This window comes from Gymnogyps californianus, chromosome 7 (genome assembly GCF_018139145.2).
Source record: "Gymnogyps californianus isolate 813 chromosome 7, ASM1813914v2, whole genome shotgun sequence".
Lineage (NCBI taxonomy): Eukaryota > Metazoa > Chordata > Aves > Accipitriformes > Cathartidae > Gymnogyps > Gymnogyps californianus.
Genome location: NC_059477.1, coordinates 18,763,508 through 18,784,762, shown reverse-complemented (window position 1 = coordinate 18,784,762; position 21,255 = coordinate 18,763,508). Strand labels below are relative to the sequence as shown.

The following is a 21,255-nucleotide window of genomic DNA, read 5'->3' as shown; positions in this document are numbered from 1 at the left end:
CAGGGGCAAGAGAAAAAGCAACATAAATGGCACATATATGAAGAATTTTATTTGAAATAAATAAATAGTTAAATTGTGTAGTTTACTTGGTTGGGAGAAGGAAGATGAGAAATCGTTGGTTTTGGCCTCCGTGCAAAGACTATCTGGAGGCTGCTGAGATTTCCAGTGAGTTTTACTTTCTAGGAAGTCACCTATCTTCTCACAGAGATCAAAATACAGGAATAATCTAAACACTTCTTTCAACTTCTGTACACAACAGTAGCAAGAACATTTTTAAACCTACTGGGAATTTCTGTACATATTAGGAAAATTCTCTTTAGTTAGAGAAATCAAATGGGTTTTGACACTTTTGCAGAAATGAAAGATGCTAATCTGAAACTCAAAGATTGTATTTTCCTTTTTTTTTCTTTCTTTTTTTTTTTTTTTTGGTAGGAACTGGAGGGTAAAGATATAAAGAAATGAAACTAGCAGCTAATACTAAACTTCCAGTGATTCACAACCCTTTCAGTCAAGCATTTCATATGGGGGTTACCCACCTACAAACCTTTCAGTAAAACCACATCAGCTGGTTTACTCCTTTATATAGTATAAAGATATTTTTATAGGGGGTAAGTGCCAACACCTCCTGCCTAGGTTAGGTCATCATACTGAAATAGCTACTAGTACTGTGAGAGGATGGAGAATACCAAGACTGAAGAAACTTTAAGGGTAGGTTTTTATAATGCTGTTTTCCCTGGTGTCATTTGCCAGATAAGGAAAAATTTGTTACGTATGTGCTTAACTATGCTTTATTCTATACAAAATTCTTGCAGAAGACCCTTTCTTTGAAACTCTCTATGCTAGTTTATGATGACAAACACCATTAAAAGATACAGTGCCTCTGCTTAAGAAGATATGGAGAAGTTTGTAAAACCTATTGTTTGGATTTATTTTGGTATTCAACCAGAAATACACCAACCTACCCTCACTTTCAAAGGTTGAATGCTAAACAGTCTCTGGAGAGCAAATCTTTCCGTTGCCTCTTTGCAGCGTCTCCAGGATAAAAACAGTACGTGGAGACAAATGACTTCTTTTAGAAGGTCTTGGGCGCCTCAGGCATTCCCTGATACTCCTGCAGAAGTTCTCTGTAAATATCACATTCCCTCCTTCCCTACAAAGGATTTTAACCCCAGAGTAACAATCTCCCTCAAGACCAGTACGTCGATGGCTCCCCTTTCACACAGCAGCCCCTATGGCCGCAGGCAGAGGAGACACCGCCCTGCGAGCCGCGGGCCGCGCTCGCGACCCTCGGCCCGCGTCAGGCAGCAGGCGGGGGCGGGCAGCCGTGGCGGGGGGAGGCCGCAAGGCTGGCGGGCGGCCGGCCTGACGTGGAGCGGGGAGGCGGTGCCGCCCGTGCGCACCAGTGACGGCTGCGCGCCGGCGCCGCCACCCCCACAGCGGGCGGCGGTTAGTGCGGTAGGCCAGCTGCCGGCGTGGGACCGACGAGGGCGGGAAGGCGCTTAACTGAACGCTGGCACGGTTATATCTTATCTTCTCTCACCTCTCCTACCCCACCCCACCTTTCCTCTCCGGCTGCCCTCGCTCCCGTCCTTTTCCACCCTCTCGGTGGGGAAGGGGCCGCTCCGCCGAGCGCGGCCCAGGGCTCGCGGCGCGGCGGGCGGGGGGGAGGGGCGGCGGGCGCTGAGAAGAAAGCGGTAACGGCCGTCGCGCGCGCGCGCACGATTGCCAGTGCTCCCCTCCCCCTCTGTCGCGCGGTGCCTGGAGCCCGCCTTCCCACCACGTGACCCCTCCTCCGCCCTCCCCCTCCTCTTCCTCTCGGCTCCATATTGGTACTGAAGGAGGCGAGTCTGGTCACAAAATGGAGGTAACTGCCCGCCGCGAGGAGGGAGCGGGACTCGCTAGGCTAAGCTGAGGCAAGGGTGGAAAGGGAGGTGAAGCGGCCTCCTTCCCTTCCCCCCCGGAGGTAGAGCTGCTTTAACTCTCCGCCAGAGCCCCCGGGCGGGAAGGAGGAGCGCTGGGCGCGGCGGGCTGGGGGGTGGGGGCACGTAATGGTGCCCCTCGCGGTTCCCGCTGCCGCCCCGGAGCGGCCGCCGCTTCTTTGTAGCGTTACTGCCGCGCTCTAGAGCCATTTTTCCCTGCGACATGGCGCATTAGTCCGCAATGGCGGCCGCTGGCAGGAAGAGGGAGGATGCGGGAGAGGCTGCGCTTCCGCCGTCCGGCCCCTCGGGCACAGCGACTGCGGCAGCCATTTCGCTGCGCTCCAGAGTGTGGGTGGGGGAGGCCTGGCCCTGGAATTGGGACAGGGCTGTGGGTAGTAGAGTCCCACTCAGCTATCCTGGGGGACACCGAAACACTTAGGCGCATATTAGGGCGAGAGTGGGGAGAAGCGAGTCCCACACACGCGTGTGTCATTGTTCTGTCCTCCCTCTGTGGCCTCCCACGTAAGCTACCCGGAGTAGTGCGCTAGGGATATTCTTTTCCCACTCATTTTCCTGGGAACATTCTTTTAAAACATTAAGGTCGTTTAGTGCAGTACGCTGCTTCTCGCTGAGGAATGCTGGTACACGTTGCAGCACCTCCCTAGTATCACTCCTCCCTCACCCCCTTCCCGAGGGGAGTTAGCACGTGTAGCGAGCTTTTGCTGCCCGGGGAGGTGGGGGAAGGCATAGTGCAAAGCTCTCCACTTCTCATCCCTTTCTCCACTCCCCCAACCACACATGCACAAGAGCCACGACATTCGGTGGCATCCTGCCATGATCCTGGTGGGCAACACGAAGAAGCAGTCCTGCACAAAGCTTGGTTCAAATTTTCCTCAACTTGAATGAAGTCGAGGTCAAATGCAGACTAGGACAATCATCCACACTCTACCTGGAGGGAAATACTGTCATGATATCCCCCCATGCTTTTCTTTCCTCTCTTCTCAAAACCTAAGTTTTTTTGCGCAAGTACTTCAAGTAAAGTATGGTGAGCAAAAATGGTGCAGGTTTTTTCTGTGTGGGTTTTTTTTTTTTTTAATCTTGACCCCCTTCATTGCAAGCTGAAACCTTATAAAATTGAGAACAGAGAAACCAACAGGTCACACTAGTTTCTGTTCCTACATTAAAAGCAGAGAAGAAACTGGATCCCCTAGCAAAACAGCTAAAAATAACTTTTCCATGTAAGCAATTGTTTTAGCTGCTTCGAGGTTGAATAGTTTGACAACTGGGAGGGATGATGAGTGCAAAGCATTTGAACATGCTTCTGTAAAGCTTAGAAACCCATCACATAAGTTATTAAGCTAATATCTTCTTGTTTTTTTCCCAGCAGACATTCGTATTGGCGTTGGGAATAAACTGCTAACACACTTAGAGCTGAAAATCTATTGTTTTGCTGCTTTAACTCTTAGGTTTGGCACGATATACTGTATGCACATTAGGTCCAACTTTAGCTATTTACAGAAAAGACCAATACATCTCCATAGTATTCTCTGAATGGACAGGTAAACTTCCATCTTGGGAATGTCTGTTTCGCCTCTACTATCTTGTCTCTGTAAGAGATACGGTAGCATTATAAGTTCCTTTGAGTAATGAGGCATCTCTGAGTGACTTTCTTCTCATTATAACTAACAGATTTGTTCTGAGACTACTTTCAGGTGTGTAGTTAAGTTGCAGTATCCAACTGTTTCAATGCTAGTTTAACTCAGCTGATAAAAATGTTTTGAATGTTGTTATTTAGAGTTGAATAGAGTATTTTGTTAATGTTAAGTATAAAAAAAGTATAAATATTGACAGCTGCTTTTAACTTTCTGTGAGGCAAAGTAGGAATAGGGCAGAACAGGGCTGTGTTGCACTTCAGCTGACGGTGTGCCTTAGCAAGGAGACAACTCTCTTTTGACCGTCGTGGCCTTCAGAGGCCATTGTGGCAGAGACCATGCCTGAGAGCTTTATGTTGGCTGGCATGGAGCCTCACTGGGGAAAGCAGCAGGTGACAAAATCAGAGAGGGGTTGCATACTTTTCATTACTTTAACAAAGTATTTAAATAGGATTATCCCTTTCCTCCCTAACAATTCCCAAAGTTTTATTTTGCCATACAGCTACTTTTTTAAAAGCCCTTGAATTGTTAACATTCTGTTTCATACCTCCCCTGTATGACTTAAGGAATTGAACAGCTCAATTGAAACACTTAGTATCCTAGTACCTCCTAAGTCAAACTGATGTTTGATTCAAAGGATTTCAAGAGCAGGTGTAACATTGTGTAGAGAGGAACTGAAGATAATACAACTAAATAATAATTTCCACTCTGAATAGCAGTACATATTGGTCATTAGTAAAGACCTGCCTGCCTTTCCCTATGCAGTATTTGCAGGAATAAAACTTTTTAAACCCACAACCCAAGCAAACAAAAAACACACAAAAATACACCTAATCTTGTGAATATCAATGATATTAATGCGACACAATTACAGTTTTACAGAAGCATGTTATTTAGTTGACAGTATTGTATTTTGGCTACTGTAATAAAGTTTCAAGAAACATCCAAAGTAGTGATGAAGTGTAGCCAAAGATACTAATACAGTATAGTAAGACAAATAATTTAATGATGTCAGAAAACTTGAAATAATAACAGCTAAAGGGAACATGACTTTTTTGTTCAAATGCTTAGATATGGATTCATTCACTGAGCTTATCTTGTGAAATACTTGGTTTTTGTAATGATATGTATAACAACATTTATTGTGAAAAGTTGGGCACGTAAATAGTGCAGGGTGGTAATCAAATATATCACTTGGAAGCAAAAGTACTGGAGATGACTAGTGCTGCAGATTGTTGAGGATCAACTGTTAAAATTTCTGATGTTGCAAGAATAGAATCAGTAAAGGATTCTTGCACTGGCATTAGTGGAAAATATTTTTCAATACAGAAAACATTTAACACATCCTCTAGTGTTCCAGTTCCAGGCTGCTGGATCACTGATTACAATAGGTTACACATAATTCTAATAAGCAATACTTGCAAAATGTTAAATATTTTGGGGGTTAAAATCTAGAGAAATAGAATTTGATTTATGTAGTGGGTTTGGGTATCAAAAGTGGAATTTGCTTGCCCTGTACCAGTTGTATTCATGATAGTTATGTAAGACAGTAGTCGACATAGGTTGTTTTCTACAGATTTTAGCATTAGTTTGTACCTCGTTATTCCAACAGTTGTAAAAAGACCTTTACTAGGATAGCAGATATTCCTTCTGAGCTGCTCTTAATTGTGAGGAAAATAGTCTGAGGATTTTTACTCTACCCTTTTAAAGACTTTTTTTTCTACTTTCACCCCTTTCCCGTTTCCTCCTATAAAGCCACACCCGTGCGTTGCAGCCGGAGAAGGCCCTGCTTCACAGGAGTTGGGGTAAGTACTGACTTATCCAACCTGTTTTCTAGGTTTCCTAGATCTAAAAGAAAGGCTGAGTTAGAGTACCCTTCCAAAATGGCTGCTCTTAAAGAAGAGAGGGATGTGGAAGACTACAAGAGGAAAGGAAGACGATCCTCACAGGTGAGAGGATTGCTTTTTTTATTTAAAAAAGTAGCTTTAAGGGGAAAAGATTAAAAAGCCCAACCATTTCTATCTGATGTATTAATTCATAGCTTTTTTTCCTACCTTCTTCATCCCCATATTAGCAGAGTAACTTTAAATTGCAGTGTATTACTTACAGTTTTAAGGGGTGGGGTGTTATGCGTAGTGGGAAAATTTTGCTTTTCTAGTTTTCTGTTATAACAAAACTGCTTAAATGTATGTTTGTGATTAAAGCAAGGTGTAATTATTTTTTTAAGAAATTCATGCATCCTCAGAGTATCAGCAGGAGCTTGATTCCTTCCTATCTTCAAAATCCTGTTTTTAGTGGGAATGAAGACAGGTTCTCTCTCTCTCTTTTTTTTTTTTTTTTTAAATAAAAAATGGTTACCTAATAGTCACTGCAAATGAAAGCGAGGCTGTACTAAGTAAAAATAACTGTTTTCTTTTGCTTCTAGCAGAAATACCGTAGACTGAATAAGGTGCGTAGTATAGAGAAGATGTTGGGGCTGTTCTGGGAGGATGGGAGCTAGTTACTTTGGGGCAGGGTGTGGAAATGGGAGGGGGGAAAAAAAGTCTTGATACCCTTCAGAAAATAAACTCAGTTTTAAGATCAGCAAAGAGGGTATTATATATGCTTATATAGCTTATAACTGAGACATTTTCTGATTGTTTATTTTGATTTGTTTGCTTTCTAACATTACTTTTCCAGGGTGCCTGAATATTTTAGCTAGTTCAACTTTTTCGGGAATGATACACTACTGCAATGTGGGAGGGCCTATACACTTGAATTAAGAACAAACCTTGTCCGAGTTGCATGTATCTGGTAGCGTATGGTTATTTTGTATTGAAGTATGGTGTGTAAAGTCCTTCTGGAAGGAATGTTGCAACTGTCTCACTGCTGTGGACTTTGGATAGAATGTAACTGGGGTCGCTCAGCTGCCTACTAAATCAGCTCTTGTAGTTTACAAAAGTAGCTTGCCCTGGAATGTATTTAAAAGCTATTAAGTTTCTAGAGAAAATGTTTCACAGAGAAAGTTGATGAGGCCCCAGTTGTCTGTAAGCTTTCCCGTTTCAGAAGGCAGTCTAGGATTGGACTGCCTGGTGGACAAAGCAGTCCCATCTTACAGGTTTAGCCGCAGATAAGCATAGGTGTGGTGCCTGGCGTTTTGTGGACACTTGCTGGTGTTCACAGAGGGAGGACCACCACCTGAAAACAGTGCCTTTAGAGAGCAATGCTGCAACTCCAAAAGGCTGATTATTCAAAACCCCTGACATATGAAGATTAAGTTTATAGCTAACTCAGAACAAAGGCAGTGCGTATCTGCAGCAGCATTTTCAAAAGGTCTTGGGATTTCTGCAAAGACTAGGATTTTTACAGGAATCCCGGGGGGGTGCTAGTTGCCGTTTTTCCTTCCTGTCTTCTGAGAGAGGTACAGTTAGACTGCGCTGAGTGTTTGGGGTTTTAGGTAGGACGTAGGAACGAGTAGTTCGATTTTGATCGCGAGAAAGGGTGAGCAGAGGGAACCACATGCTCCTCCGCCATGCCGGCCTCTCCCTGCCCTCCTCCTGGGCCGCCCTTGCCGGCCCGAGCGCTGCGCGCCGCCCCCCTCCCGCTCGGGCGGGGGCGGCCGGACACTCCCATGGCGCCACTGCGGCGCTGGGACGTGGCTGCCGGGGCGGGGCGGGTGCTGCTGCGTGCGCGCGTTCCCGCTCCCCCATGGCCCCGCCCCTCCGGCTCCATATTGAGGGTGGAGGAGATGAGATTGCTCACAAAATGGAGGCGGTCGGTGCTGCGTAGAGCTTTGGCTGAGGAAGGAAGTCGCTAATCGAGGCTGGAAAGAAAGTTCCCCACCTCCTCAGAGCCTATTAATATGTCTGGGAAGTCCCTTAAACTGCTTAGGGGGAGAAACGAAGCTGCTTGCCAGCTTGCTGACTGCAGGCAGGTTGGGCATTCTTACCGCTACTCCCTGCTACTCCCCGCCCCACCCCCTGACCGAAGGAGCACTGCAAAATGGCGTGCTGGCCCGCAGTATCAGCTGACTGGGAGGGAGCCTGCTGATGTTGTTGAAGCAGTGTGGTAGTTACACTAGGGAGGAAGGGAGAGATGTGTTGTGCACAGGAGAGGCTGCTGTTACAGCTCTTGCAGCAGAAGGGCTGAGAAACAATATCTTGTGTGATAGAGGACAGCACTCTGAAAACCCTAGAGATGCTTATCCCCAGTGAGAACAAAATGCCTGAAAAAACCCAACTAATTCCCTAAGAAAATGTTGCCTTTTATTTCTGTGGAGAGTTCTTATAACATAGGTGTGTCATGAGGATAATTTCTCTCCAATAGAAGAGAGAAGCTGTAACAGAAGGTGTTTTTCCTCCCATATGAGAACAGCAGTTCATGTGCACATAATAAAAATAAGCAGAAAAGGACTTCACTTTACCTTTCAGGAGTGACCTGAAGAGTTCTGTGGTCATTCTTTTAAGGTAAAAGCAGTCTGAGTTACTATGTGAAAACCCCATAGCCTTGAGGGGTGTCAGAGAACTGTAAAAAATCTGTCCAGTTTTTCCTTATATAGGTCTTTGGTTTTGGAGAAGTCTAAACTTTACAGTTTCATGTAATAGATTTCCTTTAATGTGCATAGGAGAGTTTGAAACACTTAGTGTTCCCAGCTTTAACATAATAACCCAGCTAAAAAATAAGTAGTGTCAGTAGATTTAAAAAAAAAATGTAATTGGCAACAGAAAACAGTATTTTGCTTAACCGAAAGCAGTTTCTATATACAGTAGGTGTGTTAGCCTGTAAGATTTTAAGTTTACCTATAGTTAGAAGGGAAATTTTTTAATTATGCTTCTGTAGTCCAGACCACTTGGAAGACTGTAGAAAAGAAGCTTTACTTTGTAGTCACAGGACCATTGACTGTCAATCATGTATATAATGTTCCTGCAGTAACAAAGTTAGTGCCTTAAATAGAAAGTTGTTAGTGAGAGTGCTGGGGCTCTTTCTTGCTAAGTTTAGCAGGTGTAAGAGCAGGGATCTACTTCCCAGCCAGCTTTTCATAAGCTTAGGCATTTTTTCCTGTAGTACAACGTGAACATTATAAACCAGTGGTTTCCTAAAGCAGTATATAATTCAGAAATTCTCTTTTGCCATGTATTGCTTCACAATATCCATTGCTCTTTAGGGTGATTATGTTGCACTCAAAGGGATGTATGCTTTTCTGACCAACCCTAGTACAACCACCCTCTTTATTTAAACTGTGGCAGAGGTTAAAGCACTTCACCTTCGGGTTTGAAGCAAGACATCTACATGTAGAAGTCTGTGGCTGGTTTTATGTAGTTCAGCTCTCAGGCTAATGCTGCATCTAGTCTAGGTTAACCCACTGCAGCAGAAACAGTGAAGCCCGTTACGCATTTGTGCTGCAGAATTGAATATAGCTGGCCAGCACCCTGTGGAGTGTTTTACATGCACAAAAGTATCAGCTTGCTAAATAAGATTTTAATCTGGTTGCTTTTTCTAAGACTTCTCTGTCTTGGGGATGGGAGAAAGTTGTAATAATTTTTCATAAACTCCTGTCAAATGTACGGGGATATTCCCTGCCTAACTAAAAAATACATGCAACGCTGAAAGAGAGCAGAAACACTAATGCACTTGTAAGCCCACTTTAATCGTGCTGTAGAAAACTGGGCTCTGAAAATTAGCATGTTTTAAAATGTGGCTGGTCATATGTAGGTGATACTGTCAAGAGCTTCAATTAAACTTAAGTTTGTTTTACGATGCTTGTTAAGGTACCAGTCTTATTCCAGTAGTTGTACCCACTACTGGTCATTGATTAGTCATTATTCGAGACTTTTTTTAATCTGTAAGACATAAGTCCATGTTGGTTCACATTTAAGAGGTATTTCCCATAACACTGAAGACCACATATGTACTACTTCTTTCTTGCTTGCATGCACTCAACTTACAAAATTATCCAACTACAAAATTTACAATTTGAAGGAATTAATGATTGATAAATTTCTTCAAAATGCATAAAAATCACCTTTCAGAATGGATATCCCAAAAGACTAGACACTCAGTTTGGACAATAACCTTTTTTTCTTGTACGCTGTGTTCTTAAATTTTTTATAGTTCCTCATGATTATGCTTCATAAAGTGTTAGAACTTCCCTTTATCTAGCAGTGCTTCATTGCTAATCCCTACAGAGCAATATGCAACTCGAATATAAGATAGGCATAAAATGAATGTACTTCTGGGGGGGTGGCGAGCAACCAAGTTATTTAGTGTATTGAAATCTCTTTACTGTTGTTTGCGTTTGAGCACTCTTAAGTAGTTAGTTAGTGTTTTAATTAAAATCACACCTCATTAAGTGTTTACTATGCTGCTGTCTAAACCCATTAGAAGTCATTGGTTTTATGTAAATGTATTCCACCTATTTGTAGTTATAATGTGCACAGATATTTTTTAGTAGTTCTGTGAAATTTTAACTCTGTGGTTTGTATTCAAAATGCGTTTTTGATTTTTGATTTTGTAGGGCCATGAGCCAAAGGAGCCGGAGCAGTTGAGAAAGTTGTTCATTGGAGGTCTGAGCTTTGAAACAACAGATGATAGCTTGAGAGAGCACTTTGAAAAATGGGGCACGCTCACGGACTGTGTGGTAAAGTGTCAAATATTAGTTTGTGCTTTTGGAAGGATATAGGTACTTAATCTTGTACAGAAATGCAGAGTACCCCCTATGTTTTTGCAGGTGATGAGAGACCCGCAAACAAAACGTTCCAGAGGCTTCGGGTTTGTGACTTACTCTTGTGTGGAGGAGGTGGATGCTGCCATGAGTGCTCGACCGCATAAGGTTGATGGACGCGTGGTTGAACCAAAGAGGGCGGTTTCGAGGGAGGTAAGTCAGTGTTTCAGTTAACCTTATTTCCTAATCTTTACCTAATAATTTAAAACACTGAATGTCATTTTTGGCGTTGTAGGATTCTGTAAAGCCTGGGGCACATCTCACAGTAAAGAAAATATTTGTTGGTGGAATTAAAGAAGATACAGAAGAATATAATTTAAGGGAGTACTTTGAAAAATATGGCAAGATTGAAACCATAGAAGTCATGGAAGACAGGCAAAGCGGAAAGAAAAGAGGCTTCGCTTTTGTAACTTTTGATGATCATGATACAGTTGATAAAATTGTTGGTATGTAACTCTTTAGTAAGAAATTACTTATGGGATAAAAGTGTAACGGTAGATTTCAGAACAGCAGTGTGTGGAATGTAAGATGTTGGCATAACCAACTGCTTGACTGTTGTAAGAGATGGGGTAGATTTAATGTTCCTATGAGAGTTTTACAGCATATTGCTTTCAATGATTTGATTTTCTAACTCTTTCCTATTTCACAATTTTCTGTAGTTCAGAAATATCATACTATAAATGGACATAACTGTGAAGTGAAAAAAGCACTCTCAAAACAAGAGATGCAGACTGCTAGCTCTCAGAGAGGTGAGTTTGGAGTTGTGCATGGTTATTTTATGTAACTGGTTTTCAATTAATGTAATTGAAGTAAAATATTTTGTAGGTCGTGGGGGTGGCTCAGGCAACTTCATGGGTCGTGGAAACTTCGGAGGTGGTGGAGGGAACTTTGGCCGAGGAGGAAACTTTGGTGGAAGAGGTAAAGGACTGGAATGTTTGTACAGAATGTGATTTCTGTTTTTTTATTTCCTATGTCACTTGGCTTAAACATTTAACACGTGTGTTCAGGAAAACATTCTCATCTGTTTTGTGTTCCAGGAGGCTATGGGGGTGGTGGTGGCGGTGGTGGGAGCAGAGGAAGCTTTGGGGGTGGTGACGGATACAATGGATTTGGTGATGGTAAGTGTATTGATCACTTTGGTTTCCCCCCTCCCCCAACATTATATCCAGCTGTGAGTCTTGCCTTCACCTTGGAAACCAAGTCTACTTTGGTGATAATGTTTTCTACATGGTAGAGCTGTGAAGAGTTAAAGGCTTTTTGTATTCCCCACAAAATGATGGGTGGAAAAAAAATATTCCTCTATATGTACCCTTTAAATAACCTCATGTCATGAGGTCATGCAGCAGCTGTTTATGATTATTGAGAACTAAATGAAGATTCTGGTGTCAGCTGAGATGAGTAAAACTGAGTAAAGCAGTGACCAGCTAACATACCAGAAGTCTTTTCAATCAATTTTAAGACTTTTCATGGCTTGGTAGTACCTTTTTCATGATGAAGTTTGGATGAGTATCCAAAATGCATCTGAAGACAACTGTGGAATTTACCAAATGGCTGTGGAAGTAGCACTTTTGTGTGGGGGAAAAAATGAGGGAAGTAGCATGTAGTTACTTATGTCCTGATTCTGTCAGCAGATACATGTAGTGATGTTGAGTTCTTTGGAACAATTTCCCAGTTCGGAACTACTCCATCAAAATGTCTGAGACCAGATCAGCATCTGGAATACTAAGTCTTTTGGATACGCTTTACGTGATTAGAAAAAAACGTCTAGTAGCTTTGACACACTTGTAAATAAAGCTGTATGTCTAGATAAAAACTGTAAAGCAGAATTCTTTTGAGGGCTTTGCCTACTGAGTCATTTCAGTTTAGAGGAGTAAAGAGGATGATAGACAGTACTGACAAAGCCATTTGTGTAAAGAGGCAGTTATTACATGTAACGGGGGGGTGTGTGGTAGCGGCATGTCGCTCTATTTTCTGTGAGCCAGAATGAACTTCTAAGTGTCATGCTTCAAGGGTATACATGAACTAATGTTTTTTGTTTGTTTGTTTGGATTAAATACTTTAGATAAATGATGCAACTGTAATGAATATAGTACAGGGAAAACACTGTGGGAGATTTTTGTTATGTGTGGCGTTTTGTTTGTTTGTTTCTAAATGGACCTTTTTTACCAATATTTAGCTTTGATGTGCTTAGTTTGATTCTTCTTTCATTCAAAGGTGGCAACTACGGAGGTGGTCCTGGCTATGGCAGCAGAGGAGGTTATGGTGGCGGTGGAGGACCGGGATATGGAAACCCAGGTGGTGGATACGGAGGTGGAGGAGGAGGATATGATGGCTACAATGAAGGAGGAAATTTCGGTGGTGGTAAGATGCCAGCTTTAATTAGACATCTGTTTTTTTAGTCAGGTCTGAGTTGTACAATGCCTGAAGTATGATACTGCATAAAAAAAGTTGTACAATTAGGTCTTAATGCAGAATGCTATGTTACGTAAGGAAAGTTCTTTTTCCACTGGATCAGCTTTGTTACACTATACAATGTTGTTTTGCCTGGAGCTTATTTTTCAAAAAACAGCAGCTATAAATCTGTGTGTGGAGGTAGAGTAGGAGAATTTTTAAACTTCTGACCGTTTGAAGTACGCTGTTGCTGTCAGATACCAGTTCACGTCATGTAGATCACGTCCTCCTTGGCGAGGACTATACGTCTAAGTTTCTGTAGGCTTTTTTATTGTTTGCCTGTGAAATGAGCTACTCTAGTTATTTTTATAAAAGCCAGTTCTTTGGCCAATTACACATTCTAATTAGACTAACTGGAAATCACATTATTATAATACTGTTTCACAGCCTTAACTAGTGTAAACCCTTGATGAGTATATTTAAAATCTATGTTAATGTCTAACCAAAATACATCTAGCTATGTCCCGTTGTATGATCAGTTTAGCCGTGTTCTACTTTGTCAGTATTCATTTCCCTGTAGAGGTTTCTGAGCGATAAGGTTAATTTTTAAATCTGGGGTAACTTCTGTGGAGGCCTTTAATGATAGGATGTTTCTGCTAAGGGTATGCCACAAATACAAAAACAGCTTAGGTGCTTTACTAGAATTGTCGGAGAAGGAGCAGTAAGAACTTGCAAGGACTAGTGCAAGTTTGGGGAGATAAGCTGCAAAATCTGCTGCATACTTTATGATACCCTCTGATGTGTATATGCAGCATGCCCGTTACAGTTCTGTCACTTTTTAGAGCAAATAAATTGTATGTAGTTTACATTATTGTCATAGATACAAAGCGTTGGGCAGTGGAAGAATGCAAGTGAAACTCATGTGCTTTCCTGAGTTTGGAGGCCTTAAATTTGGCCTATTATGTTAACTTCAAATTGCCTACTCAAATCTGTATAAATTTCCTAATGTAGCATGATGTTTTTCATCTTCAATGAAATACCAGTTTCTAATCTTCAAAACGCTAAGGGTCTTCTGTCATTTGTGCATTGTGAGCAGAGGTAGCATGCAAAATGCTTGCAATTCTATTTTAAATTGTTTTAAACGATTACAATTTACATTTACGTTGGATGTCACGATTAGGCAAGCTTCATGTCCTAAGTATTGAACAAAAGTGGCTTTATAAATCTGCATTTGTTTCAGGTAATTATGGTGGAAGTGGAAACTACAATGATTTTGGCAATTACAGTGGGCAACAGCAGTCTAACTATGGTCCCATGAAAGGTGGTGGCAGCTTTGGTGGCAGAAGTTCAGGCAGTCCCTACGGTGGTAAATACAATTTTGTACAGAAAATATTTTTTTGGTTTAAAATTTCTTGTTGTTCTTGTATTTCAACATGCACCCTGGTTTTTTGTAGGTGGTTATGGATCTGGAAGTGGAAGTGGGGGCTATGGTGGTAGAAGATTCTAAAAATGCTACCAGAAAAAGGGTAGGTGTAATGTATATTTATAATGATGATTAATAATGTACAACTGTTCACTGAGAGTAATAATTTTCTTATCCTGTATTCAACAGGCTACAGTTCTTAGCAGGAGAGAGAGCGAGGAGTTGTCAGGAAAGCTGCAGGTTACTTTGAGACAGTCGTCCCAAATGCATTAGAGGAACTGTAAAATCTGCCACAGAAGGAACGATGATCCATAGTCAGAAAAGTTACTGCAGCTTAAACAGGAAACCCTTCTTGTTCAGGACTGTCATAGCCACAGTTTGCAAAAAGTGCAGCTATTGATTAATGCAATGTAGTGTCGATTAGATGTACATTCCTGAGGTCTTTATCTGTTGTAGCTTTGTCTTTCTTTTTTCTTTTTATTTTCCCATTACATCAGGTATATTGCCCTGTAAATTGTGGTAGTGGTACCAGGAATAAACAAATTAAGGAATTTTTAACTTTTCAATATTTGTGTAGTTCAGTTTTTCCACATTTAGTACAGAGAACTCTATAACAGAAATAAAATGTAGTTTAGGGTGTTTCCTTGTTAGTTCATAGAGAGGATTAATGCATTTCTCAATTACTATTTTGTATTAATTTAAAGTTAACAATAGAAACACCTATTGATTTGCAGTCTTAAAGGGTCTAGTCTCAGTGTATATATGTAACTGTCATTGACATGAGTTACATAGGCATACAGAGGGAAAACATCTGTATGTTGCATTATAGTTTGTTTAGATGTATAACTAGGATTGAGTTACTCAAATTAGTGTTTGTGAATTATAGAACTAAGCTTTACCTTAATGAAAATTTCAAATTACTTTTTGGTTTGTGCATATTTTTTTTAATTTGTAGTTCTGTATTAGTACTAGCGCTTCAAGAAAATAAGGCATGATAAATATTTTAACAAGACCAACTTCAGACACATTAAAGCTGTCTCCCGTCTCATTTGAGATGTATAAGGGATAACTGCAGTTGCTTAAGTCTTGGGTGAAGAGAAAAAGAAACTTGCTTTTTACCTTTATATTTATTGTAATTCCCGAGAAGTTAAGGTGGGGGGAATCAAGTGCCTGTTTCCTTGGGATATACAATGATTCTGTTTCAATAAAACTATACTTTGGGGAGGGTGGCTTGGAATTTTCATCCCCTTCCTTTGTCCCCATTTCCCTCTCCCTCACACCAGACTGCGCTGTTGCAACTAAATGAGGCGTCATAGTGAGAGTAATAGGTATGTTCCGTAATAACTTAATGGCTATATACTTTCTTGCATGCACCCTAGGCAATTTTCTGGACACATTCTTCTGACTGGGAGCCAAGGGTAGCACAGGTGTAATCACTGACAGTCCCAGGTAATGCGTTCCAAAAGCCCATTCGCCATGGGCTCTGAGTAGCATAGTTTTCAAGCTTTTTCCCTTGCGAATGTCTGCGCTCAGCTAAGAGCTCCAAGATAAAACAAAACACCATCTAGCTGTATTTTACTGACTAGAAACACGTCCCGCAACGTAGAATGGTACAGTCTTGAGTTTCCACAGGTAGAATGGTAGTGTGTTACAATTTGATTTGATGCACTGGAGTAGCAAATCTTATCAGCACATACGGCTAGAAATTGTACTTCATTCTCCCTTCCGACCTCCAAATGAAGGCACTACAGTCTGTCCTTTTCTCATCTGATGTGAATTCTCTTGACTATTGCCAGGACAGTGCTTTCTGTCAATTCAGACTCAGAAGAGTAGGGACCCAGTCAATAGAAGAAATACTCAGACACTTGACAATATGGTATTGGAATTATTCACGCCTGTTTCACTTCTGGGTCAATGTGCAGTATAAGGTAAATGCGATTCCAGTGTAGGAATGAATCTGCAAAGATGTATGAAATGGCTCAAGGCATAATCAGTCATATTAATAATGAATTACAATTTTAAGACGTAGAAGAAAAATGAGTGTGTTGTTTGAAAAAAAAAAAAAATTAAACAATGTTATTTAAACACTGTTATTGGAGTGTATTTAGACTGCAGTACACTAAAACAAGGAACCGGTGTCAAGATGGTAGCCTCCAAACTGGATTTCAAAGTCTGCTTATTCTTTTCTGTGGAGTTTTAAAATATCTCTAAAGTTGAAGCAAGAATTGGTGATTTAGTGAACGCTTCTGTTGTTGTACATATTAATTTGGGCTTGGGGTGGGGGGGAGGCTGTATTTCAATAAAGGCATTTTTTAAACAACCCATTTGGAGTTTGAAAACATTGGAAACTAAAACGCAACTCACTAGGGAGTGAGCCACCTAACTACCGACTTGCTTTGTACGTTACTACGCTTAGAAGATGTGTAGACTTGTACCTGGGGCCTGCATCTGATGCAGGACAACTGGAGGATGGGGTTGATGTCCCTTCTGACAATTGATCTGGTATTTCTAAATTTTTTTAGAATGTATTGACAGTGTTCTTTTTAACAGGGCCTCTTGTAGCTGTACTGTGACAACAATGTTAACTTTGAAAAATAGTGTCATAATAAACTTTATGAACAAGATCTGTATGCAACCTTTTAAGAGATGGATGTAAGTGACCGCTTTGTAGGTGGGTGGGGTAGCTTAGCTGTTGTTTGTGACGTGGAAGAGTGTAAGCCGTGAGGACAGTGATTAACCAGCTTTAAAGAACCTAGGATGTACTTCTTTGATCCATACTTTGCTAAGGAGACTCATAAGACAGGACTTCAGCAGCCTATTGAGTATGGAGAAGTCAGCATAATTAAAGAATGACAAGGCAGCAGGAGCAACAGCTTCAACTTCCAGAAAAGTGAAGGCATAAGATACTGTGCTGATAGTGAGCAGCTTTCCAAAGGCTAGTTAAATCTGCTTATCACAGCTGAAATATCGAAGAAAGTCTAGCAAGAGTTCTTCACCTTTTGGAACCTCCTTGAGTGATAGCTACTTGAGTTGACTCAAAATCAATAGGTCTAGCATTTAGACCTGAAAGGAAGGGCAATGAGCATAGGTAAGGTTTGCCTTTAAAATTTTTCATGAATTATAAAGAGTAGTGGGAGGTTTTTAAACAAGGTAAGAGTAATTTCTTTAATTTTCAGGTTGAATGAGAAGCTGCTGCTTGACAAAATGGGGAATGTCTTGCACATCCTCTTCAATTGAAGGTTTCTGACTGGGTAAGATTTGTAGCGTATAGTAAAACACTTGTTTAACCCTTACTTCCTTCTAGGCTTTCCTTTGCCAGCCTTTTAATATGAAGGAAAGCCTTAAGTATTAAGGAGCAAGTATTCCAGCATCTGTCGTCCAGTGTTTCCTCTTCTGGAGGAGGGTTGCTTGCTGGCATAATTGCTATTCAAGAATCTTCTGTTCCTGGCAGGTACAAAATTGCTGTGCGTCCGAGATCAACAAGACAGAAATGATGAATGTTTTGCAGTACGTGCTCTAGTTACCGTGGGGAGTGTACTGGGCGGGGGGCGGTGGGGTGTGAGAAATGGTTCGTTGCCTTGTAATAGAAAGAGACGCCTTACAGAAACCCAGAAAGGTGAAGAGAGTGAAGCAGTTCATCACAGTTCTCAGTGGTGTGGGATCCACTGCAGCTGCAGGAATTGCACTGGTTAGAGCAGTGGTTTCCCTCCTAATAAATGGACCTTGGCTTACCAGGGGGGTTTGTCTTTATCTGTACAAATCAGAGAGTTCCCTTCCCAATTTTGGGTGCTTTCAGGCAGGGCGGTTGAGTGGAGGCTAACACTGTCACGGGGTACCCAGCTGAAAGCACAACTGCATTTGTACAGATGAATGGCAGTACAAGAACTTTTCATGGAATCTGCTTTTATGCACATTGGTTCTTAACTCTTGGAACATGTATTTCCTTTTCTGCGTCTTTGATTGTTACAGGTCTGGGACATTTTTAACTCCTTTTAAATAGTAGTCTATTTGAACTTGCCAATACATTTTCGAGTCTGTGCAGTGTTTTTGTGAAGTCAGTTTCTGTTTTAGTGTTGGTTATGCTTCAGTTACTCAGAAAGTAAAGTCAAATGGAACCTGTGCATTTCAGCTTAACCTGGGGCTTAGGCATGTTCACAGACTGATTCAAGTATTTAAACTTGTTACCTGCTGTCTGTAAACATCCAGAAAGCAAACTCTCAACATTATACAGTTAAAAGTTAACTTGGAGGTAATTTACAGTGGTAATGTTGAGATTTTCATATCATCAGGAGTTACTTAATGGAAATCTCACGATGTCTGTATATATTTTTAAAAAAAGGTCGACAAATGGTTTTGCTTAGCCAAGGTTGAGCCAGAATTGAAACTGCTGCAGTAAGGTCACAGTCTCTCCTTAGTGTAGTATGCCAGACAGCTTGTTGCTGAGGTGACAAGCTTGCTTTCTTACACCTAGACATAGAAAACCTTTGCTTTTCCTCTGCTAGGCAGAGTTGCCTTGCGAGCTCACGTAGGCATCTGTGCGTAGCAACAGGTAAGGGGGAAAAGCACTAGTGCGTCTCGGGATTACTCAGTTGAGGGGAAATGCTTTTGTACTTGGGGGGAGGGGGAACGTTACAATTTTTTAACAGTAAAATCTTGAAAATGTTTTAACGAAAGTAAGTCTTAACAAAAACTCTTTCTAGTTTGCATCCCATTACTAGGCCCGTGTATAGAGCAAAGCTCTACCTTTCCTTAACATGAGAGGATTCTACATTGCTGCAGACTTGTTCTGTGCTCTGGAGTGTCTTTTTGCACCACGTCCAGACCTAGATATTCACTGTTAGAATTCTTTTTACGCTTGGATTTATAACACTCTTGTTAGACTAATTTGCTTAATTTCAATTATGCATACCCCAATTTGTTCAGAAATAAACCTTGTCAAAGATAAACACATCCTTAAGGAGTACTTGGTCAAGTGTATCTTTGTCCAAGAGGCACTTCCAGGAGTTAAGAATATTGTTTCATGGCTAGGTTTTTCTATAGTGGCTGCTATTGAAAATAGCAGCTGTAAATGGAGATGGAGATGTAAAGATGTAAAGTTAACGAAGCATTGGTCCCTAAGCTGCAGTTCTACAGAAGTTTATTTGATACCTAAACCTGTGTGTTAATCTAAAAGCAAATGGTACTTCCAGGGAGTAAAAATGTATTTCCCCAAAAGGGGCCCAGGTTGATGCAGATGTGATAAGTGTTTTGTTATTATAGAACACTGAAATTAAACACAGCATCTTAACTTTGGTATCCTTTAAATATTCAAGGCGGGAAGGGAAATGCTCCTAGTCTTTCAAGCATTGATTGTGTGATGTACTGACTTGTGTACTTCTTTGGTTCCTGTGTTTAAGACATTAACATGTGTTCGTATACTGTCTGCACTGCGGTGGAATATTCACTTCTATATCAGTCTGTGGTCTCTGGCAAGTGTTTGTATCTTAAATTGTGTGGAGCATGAAAGATCTTGAGTATCACTAAAATTCAGATGTCTGATGGATGATTCTTTTTCTGCTGTGGGTGCTACAGGTTGACATCTCTATCTAAGATTAGCTTTTTCCTGAACTAAAGTAATCCAAGTATCTCCGTAGAAGAAAAATGGCCTTCATGTAGAAGATAAAATCGCAAGATTGGAAACAGAATAATATGTTATAATAACTGGCAAAGACTTCAAGAGCAATGGTGCTAGTGTGCTGAAATCTTAGAACTTGTGGTTAAACAAGTTTAACAATAGCATGGAAATTAAAAATTTCAGTATAGTCCATAATGGATTGAAATTGTTAAAATATTTAAATTTTGTATCAGAATAAAGTGTATATTGTCAAATGACTTACAATCTAAAATGCGTTGCCATCACCTTTTTTTAGTGCTGTGAGGAACACAAAGCGGTCTTACATTACTGCAACACATTGAGTTACAGGATCGTCTTTCCAACTCGGGACTGCAAGTCAGAAAACCTTGGTTCAGCCCAGCTCCTCAGCTTTACTTTTAATAGCTTTAAAACTGAATGTTTTGATCAAGAAATAAATGTTCTCCAGGTGGAGACTTGCCAGTGTATGAGGTCAGCATTGTGATGCATTAGACTTGGCAATGTCACTGGTCACTCTCAGGTTTGGGAACATACTCTGTACCTCACTAATAATAATAAAACGAAGGATGTAGTTTGCAATCTGGTGTTTTCACATATACCAAAATAATCTAATGTGGAATATTTTTTTCCTTAATGATGTTTGGTGTTTCGATGTGAGTACAATATTCACTGTGTTCATGATATGACAAAGACTGGTTTAAACTGAATGCAAGTAGTTGTGGTCTGAGTTACAGCAAAGGCTGTAAGGATGCTGTTTGCCTTCAGCTTTCGCAGTAGTGCTAAAATAAGGAACAAATGGAAGTGGAGGGCAGGGGTTTACTGAGGTCTCTGTTTTATAGCCAATTTGTAATTAAAGTATTTATATTACAGCTAGAGAGAACATTGTCTGTCAGTCAGACATTTGACCTAGTTAATGGCGGGGGGGGACCTAAGAGCTCTTCCTCTTTAGGTTCTCTGTGCTTTGCCATCAGACCTACCTGCGTATTAAAGCTCCTGCGTGTCAGTGTTGAAAGACTGTCCAGGGCCGCAGCTCGGTGTGCTTCCTCCTTAATGCCTATGATGCTCTAAAACTGCCATCCTTAAATATGGATTAGATCCTCTTGCTTTAAATGGCAGCGGTCTCACATTCCCCCAGCGTTCACCCAAGCTCGGCGATTGTTAGGGGTGTTTTCCTTCCTGGGCAGCGCTGGTGGCAGTGTCAATAGAGGCGCATTTGAACAACAGCAGCAAGAAAAATATCCCTCACTGCTGCAGTATCTTTGATTTCGTTCAGCTGGTGCTTGGCTGCCCTATCTAGAGCAAATAAATCTGCTTTGTCCATCAAATCCAGCCTCTAGGTTTTCAACCATTGGTATTGACCATTTGCTCCAAAAAGAGGAGTGTTCTTGCATTCAGAGTATGTCAAGGACCGTGCAGTGGGATGGACTGACGTGCTGTTAACGCGGAAGAAGGTCAGTATAAACAAGGTAAGCAGCCGCAAAGTGCAAGTTGGGTCACCCGGATCTGCATTTCCCAATGCCTTCTGCAAAACCACAGAT

At 41.3% G+C, this 21,255-nt stretch overlaps 1 protein-coding gene across 11 annotated transcripts; it reads left to right on the top strand.

Moving 5' to 3' along the window:
* Positions 1-1,464: 1,464 nt before the first annotated feature.
* HNRNPA3 (heterogeneous nuclear ribonucleoprotein A3) lies at positions 1,465-20,290 on the top strand. Of its 11 annotated transcripts, none has more exons than XR_007766822.1 (14): positions 1,465-1,518; positions 5,409-5,520; positions 5,997-6,020; positions 10,065-10,187; positions 10,278-10,424; positions 10,507-10,717; positions 10,931-11,020; positions 11,082-11,189; positions 11,309-11,389; positions 12,486-12,632; positions 13,903-14,028; positions 14,117-14,188; positions 17,262-17,336; positions 19,995-20,290. XR_007766822.1 is itself a non-coding variant. In XM_050900473.1 (13 exons), the coding sequence occupies exons 2-12, from the start codon at positions 5,455-5,457 to the stop codon at positions 14,167-14,169; spliced, it is 1,158 nt and encodes a 385-aa protein (XP_050756430.1). In that variant the 5' UTR covers positions 1,465-1,518; positions 5,409-5,454; the 3' UTR covers positions 14,170-14,188; positions 14,275-14,651. The 11 variants fall into 11 exon arrangements, 8 of the variants coding, with proteins under 8 accessions (XP_050756430.1, XP_050756431.1, XP_050756429.1 ...); XR_007766821.1 differs by lacking the exon at positions 19,995-20,290 and adding an exon at positions 19,657-19,979; XR_007766823.1 differs by lacking the exon at positions 19,995-20,290 and adding an exon at positions 17,537-17,620.
* Positions 20,291-21,255: the final 965 nt, after the last annotated feature.